This window comes from Helicoverpa armigera, chromosome 10 (genome assembly GCF_030705265.1).
Source record: "Helicoverpa armigera isolate CAAS_96S chromosome 10, ASM3070526v1, whole genome shotgun sequence".
In the NCBI taxonomy this organism is placed as follows: domain Eukaryota; kingdom Metazoa; phylum Arthropoda; class Insecta; order Lepidoptera; family Noctuidae; genus Helicoverpa; species Helicoverpa armigera.
In genome coordinates this window covers 3,646,887-3,668,219 of record NC_087129.1, presented here as the reverse complement: position 1 = coordinate 3,668,219, position 21,333 = coordinate 3,646,887, and the positions used below count along the sequence as shown (strand labels likewise).

The 21,333-nt window shown below is 37.1% G+C and overlaps 1 protein-coding gene across 1 annotated transcript in view; it reads left to right on the top strand.

Annotated features, from left to right (window-relative positions):
* Nucleotides 1-13,053: 13,053 nt before the first annotated feature.
* LOC110371814 (protein O-mannosyl-transferase Tmtc3) overlaps nt 13,054-21,333 on the top strand; it is a 123,734-nt gene continuing 115,454 nt past the window's right edge. The window contains exon 1 of the mRNA XM_021328214.3: nt 13,054-13,776. Coding sequence (XP_021183889.2) covers nt 13,471-13,776 — 306 coding nt within the window. The 5' untranslated portion in view covers nt 13,054-13,470. The remainder of the gene's footprint in view (nt 13,777-21,333) is intronic.

The window sequence follows — 21,333 nt, the reverse complement described above, 5'->3', positions numbered from 1 at the left end:
TGAATGCCTGAGCACGAGCATTGTTCCAACAGTTTTATTCTATTACACGACTAAAACTTTAAAGAGGGCTCTCCGACTGGGACAGCTATAAGCACTAAATCAAAACTTTCCCGTTAGGGGTTCGCTCCTCGACTAGTTCGAGTGAATACGTTCGGGGATGGGTGGGCTTACCGAATTGTCCGTTTTCCATACAAACTCTTTGAAGAACAAGCGACGATGGGAATTGCTTCCGCACAAGTTTAGGGTAATATTTTATCTTGATATTACTAGGTTAAGATGATACATGATGCGAAAGTATGGACTTACGAAGTCGTTTGCCGAACAGAATTGCTGTTTAATTACTTACTATTGTTATTCCTACAGCCAATGGAAGATATTAAGTACCGAAACATTTTGCAAATATGAACTAATATTTATCAGAATAGTTCTGAACGGGCGAATAACTTAGTTGAAGTGGAACATTAGACAGAAGCTATTTGTCAAACTTAGATTCGATTACCCGATCTGAATTGGGGACCCAATGCGAAACTAAGCAATATGACAAAGGACGAGCTTGTATTCTACAATAAATGGTGAGGTCGGATTAATTTCGTTCGAGCAATAAGTCGTGTAACTAATAGGTGGCCATACTATCATGGTCTCCTGACCACGACCAGGAGCTATTAATAAATGTCACACACATAACGAAACCCTTCGTCAATTAATAGTTGTGTCGGAGACAGGATTCCTTTCGTGGCCACGCGTCATTAGCGCATGACATTTAGAGGTAACTCTCGCCCTATTTCTTCTAAGAACTATAATGAACATCTAAGTAAGTTTTAATGATGGCAGCTTTACTTTGGTCTAACATGATATTTTGTGCTTAGTGGTAATGGATTCGCGTCTGGTCGACTTGAAGTGTCTTTTGAAGTTGTCCTTTTCTTCCTAAGTTTTAAGGGGAGGGTTGTTGACCTGTTATCCCTATTGCCGGTGTTTTATTACGTTAGCTGGGCCCTAGGGCTTGGCGTGGTCTCAAATATGCCGAGGTGCCGTAAATCAGTCACCCGCCAAATTAATTGCCGTATTAACTGTTATTTAACACGCATATAAACCGCCGCTGATTGGATCAGTACTTTAATTAGTTTAATGGAATAATTACGTTAAATCATAGATCATACCATCATCACGATTACATGCGCCATGTGCCGTAAAATGGTACTTTTATGTATTTATTTATTAAATACATGAATACAGGTAATTTTGTTAATATCTGTTCCTATTTCTTTCTGAATTGATACCCTTGATACCAAAATATCTTTACTTATATAAAAGAAGTCTGGAATTGCTTTCATGATGTATCTGTAACTAACTATTGAAAACAAATGAAAGGCCAATAACTTACAAAACAAGAACTTATCCATTAATTACTATTATATGAACGCAATTTGCGGATAACGAATGGTAAGTTTATTTCAATGAGCATAGTACGGTAATGAGTGATGGAGGCAATCAATCAATTGATTAAAATCTCATATCAGTTAGTATGGCGTCGGCCATTGAACATTACGTCCCTACGGAGGAACGAAAGATGAGCGGAGATGCCGTAAGGCAGGTAGGTCAGAAGCTTTCTTTTAGGTCAACTACACACGGTGGACATAATCAAAATAATTAGTTTCTAGTAAACTAAAGACGTACATACGTAACGTAGTGTAGGACGTCCTCAGGCACGGTGGTGTGATGACTTGCGCAAGACGGCTGGCAGGAGCTGGATGCGAGAAGCCGAAAATCGATCTCAGTGGCGTGCACTTGGAGAGACCTATGTCCAGCAGTGGACTGGATAGGCTGATGATGATTATGATGATGAAACTAACGAAGCTTTCATGTTCCTTTATAAGACACTGGTCAATGAGTGGTCTTGATTAATTGGCGATTTGATTTAAAACATGTTCAGATTCCAAAAAGACATATGGCCAGCTCCTCGTCTCCCGAATACCCGCACTTTGGCCACGCTACTTTCTAAGAGAGTTCTACATTATGACATCTCCGCTCGTCATTTTGTTCTCCATGGTTCGGTCGTCTGCTGCGGCTGATGAATGTGCGTAGAGGATGTTAGTAATATGGGGTATGATCGGCTGTTTAAATTAAATGATTTTTTTGGAAAATGATTTGTGGTTTTCAATTAAATTGAATACCTATTAATACTTATTCGGTTTAAAGTTTTTATAATAATAAGAAGATTCGATTTTTAAACTTTGACTGGATTTGGATACTGGAAAAAATAATTTCGCTCTTTAAGCTTGACATAGGCCATGTTCAATCCGGGTATGTGGACGAGGGTAAAACCGCGCCAAACAGCTTTTAAGTAATAATACTTGACTTTATACCTAAACGAAACCTAGATGGATCTACCAACAACAGAAAATCTTTCTGACTTTTCTTTCTTTGAACAATAACATAAGATATTGCATTTCTCGACTTGACACGATAACAGATATGAGTCCCGCATTGTTACATCCTGGACACTCCCGTCTAACTGATACTTGCTTATTACATTTACAACGAGAGATTTTCTTTGCCTTCAACAGTATCTTATAAAATTATATTTCCAAGAAAAACAATGTTGTTTTTAGGTGTACAGAATTACTTCTCTTTCATCTAAATTTAAGCGCAGATATTTTAGAAAGTAGCCTAGATCTAGATCAAGAATAAACACGAGAGTCTTTATTTCTATTTCAATGAACAATTCACTACAGTTTGGTTTATTTAAAGCAATATCTATAATAAGCAGTGGCGAAATCGAGATCGCTCTGAGACAGCTCAAAAATGGAAAAGCCCCTGGCGAGGATGGCATTACAACAGAGCTATTAAAAGCAGGAGGAAAGCCCGTACTGGGGGAGCTCCAGAAGCTTTTTAATGCCGTCCTGTTTGAAGGGAGAACTCCAGAGGCGTGGAGTAGGAGTGTTGTCGTCCTGTTCTTCAAAAAGGGAGACAAAACCCAGTTGAAGAACTATCGACCCATTTCCCTCCTAAGCCACGTATATAAGCTGTTCTCAAGAGTGATCACGAACCGACTTGCGCGAAGACTCGACGAATTCCAACCACCGGAGCAGGCTGGGTTTCGGAGCGGATACGGCACCATAGACCACATCCACACAGTGCGGCAGATTATACAGAAGACCGAAGAGTATAATCAGCCCCTGTGTCTAGCATTTGTGGACTATGAGAAGGCCTTTGACTCGGTTGAAATCTGGTCTGTTCTGGAGTCCCTGCAGCGTTGTCAAGTAGATTGGCGATACATCCAAGTGATGAGATGTCTCTACGAAGCCGCTACAATGTCCGTCCAAGTACAAAATCAGCAAACAAGGCCCATACCGTTGCATCGAGGAGTGAGACAAGGGGATGTTATTTCCCCGAAACTGTTCACTAATGCAATGGAGGATATGTTCAAGACGCTGAACTGGAAAGGACGTGGCATCAACATCAATGGCGAACACATCTCTCACTTGCGATTTGCTGACGATATCGTCATCATGGCAGAAACGCTGCAGGACCTACAACAAATGCTGAACGACCTGGCTGAATCTTCTCTACGCATCGGCCTACGGATGAACTTGGACAAAACCAAGGTCATGTTCAATGAACATGTTCTACCGGAACCGATTGCGATACACGGCGCCGTTCTCGAAGTTGTTCGGAAATATGTATACCTCGGGCAGACATTGCAGTTAGGTAGAAACAACTTTGAGGACGAGGTGAATAGGAGAATTCAGTTGGGTTGGGCTGCATTTGGGAAGCTACGTCGAGTCCTAACATCGTCGATCCCACAGTGCCTAAAGACGAAAGTCTTCAATCAGTGCGTCCTACCTGTCATGACTTACGGAGCCGAAACGTGGACACTGACGGTACGGCTGGTCCACAAGTTTAAAGTCGCTCAGCGGGCTATGGAAAGGGCTATGCTTGGCATTTCTCTGAGGGATCGCATCAGAAATGAGGTAATCCGTCAGAGAACCAAGGTCATCGACATAGCCCACCGAATCAGCAAGCTGAAGTGGCAGTGGGCTGGCCATATTAGCCGAAGAACCGATAACCGTTGGGGTAAACGAGTTCTAGAGTGGAGACCACGCCTCGGCAAGCGTAGTGTAGGACGTCCTCAGGCACGGTGGAGTGATGACTTGCGCAAGACGGCTGGCAGGAGCTGGATGCGAGTAGCCGAAAATCGATCTCAGTGGCGTGCACTTGGAGAGGCCTATGTCCAGCAGTGGACTGCGATAGGCTGATGATGTAAAGCAATATCACATCGGGTTTTCCTATCCATAATACCTCCCTACTTTATTTTTTTATTTATTTCAAAGAGGAAGTCGATATTGATGGTGTCCCTATCTAAACACATAAGATAAACGCATTTAATATTCAGCAGTGACACGGCAAAGGCATTCAATATGGGGCAAACAGTTTTACGGAGACAGAGGCGAAGCTGACTCATATCACATGTTGCTCGACGATCTGTCACCGACCTACTAGATATACACCGTCTGTCCGTGATTGATGGACGGTATATTAAATAAACCGCACCAATATTACATTTCAAACATATCGGTTCCTTCAGCCAAGATTGATCGCCCCCGTTTATGAAGACACCAACAAAACTTCGGCCTTGACAACTGAAGATCGCTTCTCGCAAGAAATTAACGTCCAGCAACATTTACGAAGAAAACTCCGCTGTCATCAATCAAACGTTATAAAACCACTACAATTAAAATGATAAATGCTTTACGTATTTAGGGTGATCCGTGGTTTTCCCTGCCGCGGTAATGGTAAACTTCTGATTTGTAAGGTCGCCTCCTCCCGCAGTGGAGTCAGAAAACAAAGAAATATTTCACTCGTGTAATGGATTGAAGTGAGCTTCAAACTTTTCACATTCAGCAAGTTTTCGAACAAATTTATCTCTAGAGGAGCGGGCGCAAATACATCAAACTTGAAGCAATTTCAAACACTTGTTTCATAGAACGGTTACAAGCAGACCAAATTAATCCTCTTGTATTCTAGTTAGTGTACATGCGATAGTTAGCTATTAATATTAAAACATGATAAGGCCATTATATAGCCTACAGCTGTGAGTCAAGTCTTATACGGTTGGGAGTAACTCGTAGGTACCTACTTAATTAACTACACTACACTGGTCTTGCATAGGTCGGCAAACGTGTAACGTTTATTAGGCATTTCTCAGAAAGGAGAACATACCTCTAATACCTCATGTAGTTTCAAATAATGTTAACACGAGTACATGAAATACGTTATCAATACATTAAAATAATGTCCTTCATAAAATAAACTAGCAATATAAAATAAGCTAGCGTTTATTCTCGCCACGAGCTATAACACCGAGGGAACTTCTTCCCGTACCAGGTCACACACCCACTCACAAATAACACAGCTAAAGAATTTTCAAATAATCAGTTCGGTCCAGCAGACCCAGAGTTTACCCCCAACAACTTGACAAACTTTATCTCTCAGTAATACAAGTGAAGATGACCTTACCTCTCGTATTTCGACCACGCTAACAAGAGCCCACAATTAATAGTAATGGCAGATAATACTCAGGCTCGCTATCGTTATCTAAAACATCACTTTCCAAAGTATCCATCTACGCAGTTAACCACAGAGCTTAATTAATAGCGTTTCAAATTAATTACTAAGTATCCACGGTAATCTACATGTCTATTACAGGGTACGACTGTGTTTGTACACTTTGTTACTAAGAGCTACATCTATCATGAAAACTTTTGGACTGTTATCTATGGACCAAGTTAGGAAAATATTTTTAATGACTTGAAAACTGCGAATTCAAAAGCCAACTTTGTATTTAGAGATTGAAAATGTTATAGTGCGTCTGAAACAAATAATATTCTGTAAAACTGTAAGTAGTAGATAAAATAATTTTCTCTCCCAAGTAAATCACCCACAGAAATTCTCAACAATGCCTCGATTGATTTTTATTTATAAGAAATATAACTACATAGTATATTCAATTACCACTTCACGGAATTTTCTTTTGTGATTAACTGGCAGTTAAAATCACGGAATTCTACTACAATAAGTGTATCCAAATATACACTTTACATCGATAACTTAATAAAACACTTACCTACTAGGTATTTGTGGAGAAGTTTTACTGATCGTCTAAAAAAAATTGAAGTGTTTTCGCAAGCAAATACATAATGTACCTAATTGATGCTGAGGGGTTGAACGTAAAAATAAACACGTGTGAAGTTTACTTCAAGGAAAATATAAGAATGAACTGTAAAACGAGAAGACAAAAGACGACACAATATTAATAATGAAGGCTCTCAAATCGGCCAAGTATATCGGCCGAGTTAGGGTCAAGTAAAGTACAACAAGCTACGTACGGCAAGGGTTGCTGAGTCATAAAACTTTCAAGACAATAAAGTTCCTTGAAGAAGTAAAGTTAGGATAGTTGATCTCGATGTGTCGCGGTCCCACGTTTGTTTTAATGGCAAAGTTGTGATTTATCGCCCTACCCTGGATCAAGTTGCGGTCACACTTTCTCAGAAGCTTTTAATCAAATTAAGTATTCACCTGAGCAACTTCGGTGTTGTTATGAAGAAATAATTAAGAAGTTCATTATTAGATACTGTGTTACGTTTATAATTTGAAAGTTTAAATTGTTAATCCTCGGGTTTCATTTTTGCGAAAGTTGATCAGATGTTTCATTCAATTTAATGATTTCACATTTAAAATCAAACAAAAGCTTTATAAAACATCAAACCAGCGAATCAAAATTTCACGATTTAAAAGCCAAACCAATACAAAAAGTCATGAAAAACAAAAAACACATTTGCTTTCACAAAAAAGGAGCCAATTCCAAAAAATAATTCGTAACAAATCGTGTCCCTTCGTAAACGAGACGGTTGCAAGTTAAAACAAAAAACTGGAGCACCTGAGGGCGATTGCGGAGGACGTGGGTGTGTTTATTCGGTGCTTACACGCTCTCCATCAATCACTGGAGGCCCACGTTTTTAGGGGAACAACCCCCATAGGACAGGACTTGCACTGGACGTCCCCTGACGAACTGGACAAAAAACTTGCGGGACTACGGTTACGGCCGCTGGGATATGAATTAACGTGTGTTTATTTTTAAACTTTCCTCTATAAATCTTTTCATATTTAAAGATGTTCTAAAGGTCAGCGTCGGAAATGTAAGTGTTGTATAACTTACTCATACAATTTATTACATATTAGCTTTTACAAACTTTGCCAAACACATCCTAATTGAACTAAATAATTATTAATTGCTTGGCGTAGGCGTCTCTTAAGACTACAATAGCGCCCACATATTTACCAACTTAGCTCACACTGAATATCAGTAATTACACACCGGTAGTAACCTATAAAGGTAATCCTGATTACATGATTGTCTATTTAATAACTCTGTAAACTTATTTAGGTCCGGACCTCGCCGGAAGCAATGCACATTAACAAAACATTTCTCCTTACTTTAACCTCTTTTAAAAGACACTAAAATTGATTGGCCCACCCTTTTTGGAACCACTGCCTTACTGTTGAATATTATTGCTTTATCTTGTAGTATTATTTTTATATCACAGAGTTAGAAAAGGCAATCAGACTCCTGCCATACTCTAGGATAGGATATATATCTGCATTATATAACGTTGACCGTAAGCAGGGGATTCTCTTATACATTGCTTTGTGGGCACGTGTCTAGCATGGATCAATGGCCCCTCTATTTATTTGACCAGACGCCACGTGATCAACATGCGCTCACTCTTTTGTTTCTCTACATAACTGGGGGCCTCTTTTTGAAACCAGTGTCCACTGCCAAGGGTAAGGCATAGATAGTGCTGACCGGAATCCAATTGACCATGAAACACGCTCCTATGGGCAATAGAACCATCTTTTACATGAGTGGATACTATTATGTGAAATATATCTCAACGCATCAAATTTGACATAGTCCGGTCATTAACCACTGTTCATTTAAGGTAACTTTTTCACAATGGTTTTCTTTGTTCGTTCGACAAATAGAAATTCCTCCGAAAACTCAAACTCCTATTAGGCTAACAACATTGCGCAGTATCTAGTGAAAGCACGTAAGTAAAAATAAGTATTTGCACAAAACAAAAAAGAATGCCTAAGTAGTTTGCGTAGATACCTTGAAAGGCTGTCAGCTAAGAATAAATGTTAGTTACAAGTACAAGCCTACCTACTTCTTTATATTTACTTAGCACTCAAGATTGAATAGCTTCGGAGGCTACTTGAAAATGGTTCCAATCATAAGAACATAATTGTTACAAAAAATCAATCTGATCTGCAAAAGGATAGTTTTGCAAATACCACTACAAAACAAAATAACTACAAAGCTGTTTCATTTATTATTGTTATTTCAGCTTAGTGTAATCTCCCAATTTGAAGCTAATGTACACAAATTGATCGTCACTTTATTTAATCTCAAACGCTCACTTCACGACCGATAATCCTGTAGGATCTAAGTGTTTTTCCCAGGATCCCTAAATACACGAAAACTTAATAGAAACATGATTCGTAGAAAAACTAATAGTACTTTACAAGCTTCAGTCTTATATTGTATTATAAAACAGACATAAATCTCAAGACGGAGAAACACCCACATTCAATTAAGTGGAGGTTGTCCAATTTTTCTTCATCTGGTTTATTTCAAGTCTGCCCTAGACTTGTCTTTTATCTATGTAGTATTTTATATAGTCTATCAGGGCTTACCATAAGCTCACAATTAGGACTCACTTGATTCTCATTTCGCTTAATAATGGACTGAATAAAGTTATCAGTTTAAGCCAGGCAGGAGTTAATTAAACAAGACGTTTTCTCTTACAATCTCATATCTGGCTATGTTCAATGTTTGCATGTGCCTGTACAGTTTTGTGAAGTTTTGGTGAATCACATCAAAAGTGATTACATCTGACGAAAGGCATATTCGAAGATCTGTAATTGCGGTTACAGGCTACGGGGCTCGGGCTACTAAGTACTTAATCGAAAGTCCTTGGACGAATAGGCATCTTGAGCTCGTAAAATACTTGTGTACCTCAACTGACTTTGCCAATTTTATAAATTCAGTTGTGTGACATCAAGAACTTCATCACCTTACTTCCATTTGCTGACCTCATTTCATATTCGATCGAAAACTAACTTCAGGCAAAGCTCTTTCCACAGTTCACTGGGCGACTTTTAACTTTTGGACTAGTTGGACTGTGGGTATCCATTTTAATCCAACATGGCGAGCTGAAACAAAGCTTGTTTTCGAGACATTGTCGTTTGGTTTCGGCGCTGCGTGTTTCGTACTTCTTAATTTAGGAAATGGTCTTTATTTACTGCGATACTTTTCTCAAAATGTTTTTAAGCAGCAGTTATGTTTATCGAAAACCCGTGTCGTATAATTGTGTATGAAAAGTTGCCACTAATCAATTCTTCTTACGTTCTGCCATATCTAAAGAGTAACGTAGCTTTATGTTTTGTTTTTTGTGACTCATTATTGTTGAAAGACTTTCAACATTTCATTTAATTGAAGTTGTATTTATAAAGAACATGTAGACAAACTTTGTGGTGACTATAATTATAATAACTTTGGAACGAATGTTAGTTAAAATAATAAGATTTTCCGAGAATTTTGTCTGCTGCTTTGTGAATAAACGATAAGTACTTTTTTTATTTTAGAATCATATTTTGAAGTTCACGTAAAATCAAACGCATTCACATTTAAGCTTTAAGCTACCAATGACCTTTTGCCAGAAATATTATTAGCACAAAATATTGTATTTGGTTTCTTAGACTTGACATTTGATGCCACCGGCTGCCTAATCTGTGGAATCACGAAGAAGCAGAAAGCACAAATCTCCAGTTCCTATTTCGAAGTTCGCCAAACTAATTCAGAGTCAACGAATTCCCATTCGAGTCGACACTCTTCCAAATTCGTATTCATTTTCCGTCGTTCACAATTGAAGTGGCCATTTTAATCTTGTCGCGAGGTTACTTAACAATTTCTAAAGCCCTTTCAACAATACCTGTATAGAAAAGTTCTAGTCCCTTAAACTCCCCTTCGGAAATGCCCCTAAGAAAATAATTAACATGATTGAATGAAAGTTCTCGGCGGCGAGGACACCACAAAAGGCCTAAAGGTCCAGTGAATCGTTACTGTAATTGAAAAAGATTGAAGTGAGGGGAAGTGGACATTGTTCGGTACAACTCAAAGCACAGCTATGTTGCCTTCTCGATAAATTTTCGTATTGACACAAGAGCTCAAAGATTGTCACTACTTATTGCACCTTTAGTAATTTATTTTCCAAGTTTTCTTTTTTAGAAAAACTTCTAAAGCATGTGGTTCATTCATTACATTATAAAACAATCCAATTTAAAGTTGTGATTAATTTGGTTGCTTTTGTAGTCTGACAGCTTTTTAGTATATTACTCTAACGTTTCAAACCAAAACAAAAGTCATTAGTGTTAAGTACTGTGGCTAAAACTAAGTGTATGTTATTTTATAATTATTGCACATGTGGTAATGTACTCATTATTTGCACTTGCTTTTATAATGGATACAATGATTGACACACATCATTGTCTATTACAGAGAAACTTGTTTTTTTAATTTAGTTATACTGTCCCATTGCTGAACAAAGGCTTATCTGGCCACTAATAGATTTAAAATAGTTCAAAACAAAATATTAGTTAGTCTAGGTACACAACCTTTTCGAAACATACGTTAGCCAACCAGAAAGACAGAATAAACGCTATGCACCGACTGCAAAAAGCGAACTCAAAACAAACAAATAAATAACATATTATATCACTAGAACTACGTTCATAACGTAGAAAAGCTCGAGCCATTTATTTGCAACATTTTCATTACAGGCCATTGTAAACCAGAACACGTCCACCCTTTATGAAAGCCTTAAATGGTCGCACAATGATATTTAATTAAACATGTTTAAAATCTATTTTAATAAACATGCTGAAATTATTGCCTCGTTCGTATTTATATTTTCGGTCGGACGCTTTCAGAAAGAGCATGTTAATTTTGTTCATATAGTTATAGTGGAGCTCATAAAAATAGAACTAAGTTGAATTTAGGTTAAACCTTTAATCTTTACTATTAGGTCTATATTAGTCGTTACGGGTAATCAGAAGCCTGTAAGTCAGACACCAGTCTAGCCAAGGGGCTTTGGGGGTTGCCCGGGTAACTGGGTTGAGTAGGTCAAATAGGGAAGTCGCTTCTTGTAAAGCACTGGTACTCAACTACATCCGGTTAGACTGGAAGCCGACCCCAACATAGTTGGGAAAAGGCTCGGAGGATGATGATGACATCTACATTACAGTAGATAGTGATATCAGGCTCTCAAAAACAAGCGCATCGGTTTATGCAAAATCCTGTGCTTAATGACATGTGCTTTAGACTACTTGAATGATTCGTATTATTATACTTTAAACGTTAATGAGAAATTCCTGTTTTTTTCCAAATGTCACTTAAAACTTCTCTAAAATCAACAGTACCCTGTATTGATAGAAGACATCAAGCTGTATATGGCGATTCCTATTTATTTGTCCCTTACAATACCAATACCGCACTAAACAATACTTTATTAACTTATACTAATTCGTTATGTATCCCTAGAGTACCAAAACTAGATTGAGGGGTCAAAAATAGAATTGCATTGGACACGTGTCAGCTCACTACTGACAAACTGTCAGAGGGTATGTCAAGTGTCATTGAGCATGAACCAATAGTTCTATAGTGACAGTCCCCGGAGTACTATCGAATGTTGTGAGAAAAACGCTTCAATAGAAACTATTTAGATATGAAAATAACAATAGATATTGAATGTGCAGTATGTGATAACTGTGTGAGAGGAAGAGGAGTAAATATGTGTAATTACTACTTGTTTTCCTAATTAAATTAAATAAAGTACCCTTGTATCTATAAAAGTTAAATAAGAAATTCAAATCAATATGAAACGCTTGTGTCGTTAAATAATTTATCAGCAGGCGAAGGTTAAACTTATTAACGTAACCTTCAACTCCCAAGAACGTAATAAGCTAATATTATAATTGTAAATAACATTTTTATAGAAAAACTGTCAAGTAAAACTTTATTATCCATGCAAATAAATGATCAAGTTTCCTGCCCTCTTTTTACCTTTCCTTTAATAAATTCTCACAAACTCGGACTACACAAAGACTTATACTTCTACAGCATTACACGGGTTCATTGATTTATGACAAAAACATTATTCCATTTCTTATTTCCATTTCAAAAAAGTCACGGAGAGATTGCCTAACTTTACTCTTAAAATGCGACCAAACTCCGCGACATGAAAAACCTTTTATTTATTAACACAGTTCATCATTCGGTACAGTTGATGCAAAAGAAATAAAAACGGGTGACAAACAGCTTTAACATGTTCGCACAAAAACGTAAAAGTAAGGAATTAATGTATTCCAAAAAAATCCGCTGAACCTTCGTAATATTTTGTCGAAATAATCCCGTACATTCCGAAAGTTCGATAAGTGTAATATTCGAAATTTGGATTTCGAAATTCGAATAATAGAGAGACGCATATTCCGATCCGTGAGCACTCTCATCTCAGTCTCCCGAACCCGACCAAATGTCGTCATCAACATTTACTCCGACCCCTCCCGTCCGCTGCCAACCTCCGGGCATGCGCCCATAATACCGTAGGGTAATCAAATTGCGATAATAATATGCCATACACTTGAATCATCTGCGGTGTTAATAAAGTTTTATTGGTTCTGACATGTAATACCTATCTTTAAAAGGTTGAAAATTATAAATTCGGAATTTTAACAATATCGTATCGATTTTTCTGTATATTATAGCTCTCAAAGCTATTAATAAATAGCCAATAAAATAAGTGCCCTATTGCAGCAATAAACTAAAATAAACAATAGGGTATTTCACTAAACAGATATAAACACAAAATATTTTGCCGCCAGCCCATAGCAAAGGGGCGCATGCGCTATTCCAAAACGACCCGCAGTAAAACGACGGGTCACGTGACTTGACGCGGCATTCGCTCGTCGCTCTTCGGCAGTTGTCGGCGAATCGGCCCAGTGAGCGGGCGTGTCCACGCGCGTCGAAACGAAACTATCACATAAATGTCAAATTAAATAATTTCGCAAAAACATAGTGACATGTGCTTCGTTATAACCTAAACATTCACAGTAACGTAATGTTTTTAGTGTTCGATAGTGTAAATGTACGCATTAGTCGTTTTTAATCTCTGATTTTGTGTAGCAAAATTTATTACCCCGGCTCTATTCGTGATTGTGTTTTCGCTAGCCACTAAACATTTCTGGCGGCTCGGTTTTGCCTTTTCGTAAATGACTGTACTTATTAGGAACTGTTTGCAATAGTGTTTTGTGTTTATTAGGAAATAATAATAGTTTGCCGATGTGATACTATACATGATGGACCGCGTGAGTGGCGTGTGTAGGTTCGGAGGAGTGATGTCGGCGGTAAGAACCAGAACTGGTCGTAGTAAGCGGCGCCTGACGGGTCAGAATCAGATGCCTGAGGATTTGCCCGAGCCCCCGCGCCGTGGTCTAGGTGCTATTCTGGTTCTCGCCTGCATACTCGTCTACCACAACTGTTTGTACTGCGGTTTCGTCTTCGATGACATAAGTGCCATAAAAGAGAACAGAGACTTGAGACCACAGACTCCAATATCAAACATTTTCCTCAACGACTTTTGGGGGACTCCTATACATAAGGTAAGGACATCGCCCTACATTTCGTTTCGTCGCAACATTTCTATCACTCTAGTAACTAGGAATGGTTCTGTTTATGTTAATAAACTATCCAAAGGTACCTAATCTCAAAGTGTTTAAATCAAATCCCAAAATACTCTTACTCGAAAATTCAACTGCGAACGAACATTGAAACATTTTTAATAAAGAATGAACTGAATAATAAACGAATCCTCTTTTCGTACTTTCATCACTTCGTTAATTACAATTTTACGGTGATTGAATAAATATGGAGGTAGGTAGGTATCTGTTTTCCAATAATTTTATCTTTATAAGTAAACCTGAGTCAGAGAAAGATCGATATTTAATAAGTGAGGTTTTAATCTTATTGGAAAAGTATTTCATGATATCTATTTGGGTAGAGAGAAGCTATGGTAAGTTCATTGAAATGAGAATATTAACTTCCAATTGTAGCTGGGTACCTACAGCTCTTGGTACCTCATCCTCCCTACAAAATGTGTGATAAAATCTCTTACAAAAAGTGATCTTTTACGTAAATAAATTATTTTATCAAAACGAATACCTACCTATGTAGGTATTTGGGAATAAGTATTGGAATATAAGAAAATTTCGGGAACATATTTTTAGCTCCAAAGCCTCTCCTATTTCGGCTCCAATCGGTTTGCCTGTCCTAGTTTCTGGGGATGAGATAGAATTTATTCGCAATGTTCTTAAATAAGTCTTATTTATTATTTGTTTATTTCTAGCCTATAATGTCCCACTGCTGGGCAAAGGCCTCCCCATCTCGCTTCCACACTTCCCGATCCTTCGACCGAGTCCACCAGTCTCGACAGTAGGCTTCTAGTTCGTCTTAAATAAATAAGTCTTAACGATGTCAAAAATCAGTACAACCTACATACCTACTTTTATTTTCTCCAGTTTGTTAATTATAACAAACAACATTTGATATCTCAAATTAGCTACCAACTTGAAGAAAGCAACGGACTCTCGGATCAATGAGAACTAGGTTTTATTAGGTAGGTACTTGACTTCTAATTAATGCTAGGATTATTTTACTAAAGAATTGGTTTGAAACTCCATCCTTCGCAAAGATCTATATCGCTGCATAAAAACATGTTCTGGAATAATCTAGAACATCAATCGAAAAACAAAAATCCGATGGAGTCAAAGCGATGTTATTTTGTTTCATCCTTGCTGTCATTTATCAGACACTCGCGACAAATGTATTTGCACGAACATGCAAATATAATTGGTGACCCGAAACACTGCGACACATTACTTCTGTACGAGTGTGATAAATCAACCATTTACGCGCAGGTAACTGGTGAATTTATGGGTGTAATCATCATGAATGTTTCAACCTTGTGCATTATGCCCCTCGCCGATTTACTATCCGCTATGCTGTTTCAACTGCAAAATGATATCACATTTATCAAACTTGATTACGTTGTACACTAGCGAGATTTTGTTCGTTATGCAAATTCTGAACAAACAAAACAAATAACAATCGCTGTATCGTATAATAATACAGTACCTCAGAATGTTGTGTGCTCTCAAATGATCCTGAATACATAGAAGTACTTTAAACAAATAATTTGCGGTTCCCTAAACATTGCTTACGCTGAAGAGTTTAATGAACCTTGGCAGCTTTACTCCCACAGAGAATTACAGCCAATGTTTGAAAAGAAAATAAACGTACATTGTGAGAGACTTTAAGAGTACATTTTAGCAAAATTAATATTTTTGAAAACCTCTTATAATGCCTATAAAAGAACAATGTAAGCGTGCTTCTGTTGGAGAATTGTAAACGGAAAGTGTAATCAAAGTAATCGGTTCTCCTTCCGTTTGAATATATTCTGCGTGAAGCGTTGAATGGCTTGTCAGGAGAATGGGTGGAACACAAATGACTTCGCGAGACTGGCACAACACTTGCGTGATTTGTAAATAAATAAGAACATTTTCAACAATAGTTCTAAGTTTGCGGCTTTTTATAAGAGCATTTGTTGACAAAGAAGTGTACCTACAAAGTGTTATTTTTAGAACTCTCAGAACTAAGAACACAAAAGGTTTAATACTTAGTATTAAAAATGTACGAAAGTGGAGAAGAGAGCACCCATGTCCCCATATCTTTATGTCTCATGTTTAAAAGTATTTAACTCGTTAACAACTTACGAAAAGTTGATATCAGTAAAAAATCTAAATGCATCAAGAACTGATGACTACAAAGTTCTTAATTTATTCATTCATTCAACAAATCCGGTTTATTTAATGAGGTGAATGAAACGCGATCGTGATGACACTTTCAAGGGCAGGATTAAATACTAATGACATCAATATAAAATGCCTTGTGATGTTAATTTAAAATTCCTAAACGAGAAGAAGTAAAATAATACGAAATACTTTCGACGTGCTCAAACCCTTCGAAGAAAAACATGTCGATGTATTATGCAGGTACATGAATCGTCTGATTTCACAGTCCCAATGTTTTAAAGCTTTAAATATTTATAGTAAACCAACCCCAGATAAAATTGAGTAGCTTGAATCGAAAAGATTTATCCACGACGATTTCTGTAAAAGTTTTCATTGGAAATTCCAGTCACTGGGATGTAGTTTGATTAAATCGCATTACTACAAGTTGCAGTGCAGATCAAGTAATTGAATGTCAAATAAAAGGTCACGGGAAGATGTATGGCTGGCTCCAGAAATAAGAGCTAAAACAAGTCCACTAAAAGTCGATCGCCTTTAGAAGCCTTAGAACGTAATTACAACTTGTGCTCGCTACAGAAAATTGCTATCAAACGAGACACTGATGCTGTTTTCAACGTGAAAATGCAAGCAACAAATACGAGCTTTGAATTATTTATTATTTAAATCTGGTGTCAATGAATATTGGATGGCAAAAGAGAAATGAAATTACGAAACGAAATATAATTTTCTATTAAATCGGAAATTGCGGTTATTTATTTCATCACACTTTTATTATTCGTATTCAATATATCGTGAATGCTGAATTCAATCATGAATAATTGTTTCAGGTTATTGAACCTATTTATTTATCAAACTGTAGTATAAATAAAACCTTCCTGCTTTTTACAGCTAATAATAAAGGAGAATTTATATTCAGTTTTAAACTTTATCATATTTTCCTTTATTTATCAGTGATTCGTCTTGATTACCAAAGTTTGGCAAACAGCTTGTTAAGGACAAGGAAGAAACCGATTGTTTTCCTCAAACCGCAAATTTTCTTTTGATGGTTTTATTATTTTTTGCTGTAACGAAGCTTCTGGTGTTAATATTTAATTTTTAAACTGCGTCGCTTAATGCGAAAATAACGTAATATTTTTTTATCATCACTTGCCTAAGTAATCGGATTACTCGTAAAAGCGTCATTTCTGATTTCAGCGTGACGACGTCACACTTACCTACATCTATTCGAATGTTCCATAATCCGGTACGATCGAGCAAACACAATGGACGGGTATTACTAAGTATTTAAATAAGAGATTAACGCCATTTTACACGTCAGCTTAACTGAATCCTGAGTTACGTCATTCCCAAAATGCAAATAAGCTATCAAGAGGTACATTCGCGAGCTCGCATATATTGAATGAAGGGACAAATTGAAAACACCCAGGAAGGGTACCACGAAAATGATATTATCGATTTTATTTTGGGGCATTGGATAAATACAGTGATAACTTTTGATCGAATAAGTTTTAGACATGAAATTTATTTCAAAATCAAGCTATCAATAATATTACTTGACCATTCTTAAAAACAGAGACCTAAGAATGTGGCTTTAATTACTTAATTCAGTAGTTCCTATAGGTACCATTTTATCCGTAAATAATAATTCGCTAAACTTACTTGCGAATTAAATAACTCCTGCGTAAATTCTTACAGTTACAGAATAACAAAATAAGTATAGGTATTCAGCGAGTGCCTTTAGTAAAATGGTCGGCGGCGTTAGCGCGTTTGCCGGCCACATCCATCAATGTCAACAGAGCAAGTTTTTCGTTTGGTTCCGTCGAAGCGTCCGCACTGTTTTTGTTTACAAACTTTCAGCCTGTATCACTTTAAATATTAACTTTCTTAAGATTTGATTAATACCACAAGTTTCGGAGAATAGTGAGCAAGAAATGGAATGAATTATAATGATCTTTGTTCTTTACGTACGCTATTCATCAATTCATGACATCAAAGCATTTTAGTTTTGTTTTCTGACTTTTTAAGAGCAAATAAAGTATCCCAATGAGCGCTGAAACTTAATAACATCGAACGACAAAATGTCATGCGCTCTACTTTTTTGTACGATACGAGATCAATTTACTTGCCGGTGTATTTACGTTTCTTTACATTATTTACAGTTGATGGCTCAATTTATCAAAGTCAATTAAATGAAAGGACAAAACAGAGGGTAATGTTCTGAACGAAAGTTGAACCCAGTTTTATCTAGATGTAAAATGCTTTCCAAACAAAATAGGGATCAAACAGCACCGTAATCTGAAACATGTTATGTGTAATTGTTTGATCAAACACCTGCTGAACAAAGTTTGGTTTCGATGTCGACAAGGGCGACAATCGAGAATAAATTATTCACCAGAACAGAATAACATTTTATATTGCTTATGCATGGAATATCAGGGATCGAGCCGCTCAGTGCGAGCGCTTTGTCACTCGATTATTTACTTCCACGCCCGCCAATGCCGATTTATGAGAGGTCCGCGTTCGATGATCCCCAGTTTTTTGCTATTCGATTTTCATGTTCCTTGTCACTGGTTTGTTAATTACAAGCTATGACGTGACACTGTCACGTGTTTCATTTTACATCACAACAGCAGAACCGGCCTTGGAAAGCTTTTTTTTAAAACACCGAAGAGAGTTGCTTCCCAAGTTAATCTTTTAAGCCCCTCTTCCTGTTGCGAGATAAATGTGTTTTTCTACGTGAGGTTTTTCTCAAGGCTGCACCTAATTCACTTTTACGGAATAAAGGTTGTTTGACCTAATGAAATTGGGTAGATAAATTAATGTTGGCTAGAAAAAAGTTAAGTGACGAAAATATTTAACATTTTGTTATAAAATGGTTTAATTCGTCGTTAAATGAAGGGTGAGCGTTTAATTTCTATAACAACAAAACTGCAACCACTAACCTCAAAACAGCGCGTGTTTGTCCCTCTTTCTGTCATAAAAGTTTCACCGGCGACACTTATATGGGTGGTGCCGTGTAACACAGGTACTTATTATAAATAGCGGGTAGTGAATTACAACTTGCTTATAACCACAGTGGTTAAATAATACAACAGGTAAATATGTACAAAGAGTTTGGGGCTCGCGTGACCGGACACTGACGTGAACTTCTAATTTCTACGACCTTTTCAAGAAATTCATTTGTATGTAAGGTACTCGAGTAATTTATGAGATCGCGTGGACTTGATTACGCGAAGCGATTAAACCTTGTAAAATTGTTTATTAAAGTAGCGTTGTGTGTAACGAGGTAACTTCATCAGTTAAATGTATTATTGTCATTTAATTTCTTCCTTTTTTATTTAACGGTATAAAATTATGGGTAATTCCATAAATATCAGAAACACGACAGATTGAAATTAAACATACACTTTATGGAATATAAACAGCATAATAAAGAGTTATTGAAATATTACCAATAATGAATCGCCGCAAGCGATCAGCGTAGTAATAATTTTTACCTTGTAAATATTTGGGTGGAGCGTTTAAAATGCTCGCTAGTGTTTAACTGAGACCCTGACGTAGCCACAATTTATGTAGCTTAACAAGACCAATTTAAGCTGCACGTCCGTTGCAGCGATTTACATGCGGATTTATTTATTTCTCTTTTGGACGGCTGGTGTAATGTTACATTGGAACACCGTACTTGCCTTGTGTAGTCTGCAATTACGGGAACTTCGACGGTAAAAACTGGACAGAGAAACCTAGGAACCAATAATAGGATTTTTTAAATTAACACAAATCTTATCATACCGTTTATATTGTAAACTTATAGAGAATATAGGACGGAAGGGTTCTTCAAAAATTGCCAGCACCACCACCATATAACAATTTATATCAGAAATATTTGTGATAAAAAACTTTGGAATTAAAAGGAGTTTAGCACATCCATAACACCGGCAGAATAAAAATCTAAATGTCTAATTTAAAAAGCAAACAGAAACGAGTAGCAACCTCAGTCTCTAACAAGCATAACAAAACCAAACACAGCTCGAATGTTTTTATTTTCGCAGAGCTCGCACGAACCTGATTGTGATATTCATGTCTTATTGTATTTTAATAAGCATCCATTAAAACCATATTCTTTTTATTTCCACAATCTTTTTTGCAAAAAGGAGGTACGATATACGCACGTAGGTGTGTTGTAAACTGCTCTCAACCATTAAACTTCACGTAGGAAAGCGCAATACATTTTTCAAGAGCTGTTTTTGTGTTGAAGATAAACGTGGAACGAGCAATGTCGTGGAATTGTTCCTACGTGAAATAAATTACTTTTGCTAACAAAAAATCTAACTGTAGAAAATATTTAGGAGGCTCAAATGTTACGTATATTTTGTACTGCATCGATGACATACTACGACTATATAGTGCGACTGATGTGCACGTAGTCTCTGGTTTGAATTCCGGGTCGATCCTAAATCGCTTTGTTGAGCTTAAAGCAACTTTCGGCCGTAATCTGGAATTTGGTGATTGATACAGCCGTGCATCGGAGAGCACGTAAATGTTGATCATGATCCTAATCCCTCTCCGTTCGTGTCGGATTGCCGTCAAATCTACCTATGAAAGTGAGACAGTAAAGAGCGCATCTTTGTTTAGCGCAAATGCTTGTGCATCATCATAATATGACCTGCGCAGCTATCTTGTCTCCTTAGAGAGAACAGACGCCGTGGCCACAAATTATGTCTACGCATCCGATCGCTACTGTGTAAAGTGCTATCGGAGTCTTCACTGAAAAAATAAACCGGCCAAGTGCGAGTCGGACTCGCGCACCGAGGGTTCCGTACAAATCCTGTATAGATAAAAAGTGAGTCTCGCGCCAACCGTTCAGTTTAGAACAATCATAGTTATGATTATTTTGTGAGACCAAAATAGTTAATATTTTTTATTTATATTATAATTAAAATAGTAGGCCAGTACCTTGTAAAAGTTATTTATATACAACATTTTATAGTCATCTTTCAGAAATTTGATTGAAAATAACTAATTATGTCTTAAAGGTCATTGGGCATATCTGACCCGCTTTGTAAAAAGTGGCGGAAATGAATCAAAGTAGTTTTAAATTGTGGAGAATGGTATGACGTTTCTTTGAATATAAATATTTTATTAAAATTCCATGGAGACGAATGTCCAGGATTGTTTGAAAAATATAAAAAACAAGCAGTTTCAGAGGATTGTACAGGTTGCAATGCTAGTTTTTATTGTTAAAGACTTTTCATAAAGAAGGAGGATGTCAATTCGGATGACCAGGATCTGATGAGGATCTGGAAACCCTGAGAAATCGAGGGCAACTCTTGAATATTGTAGGCACGCATCGAG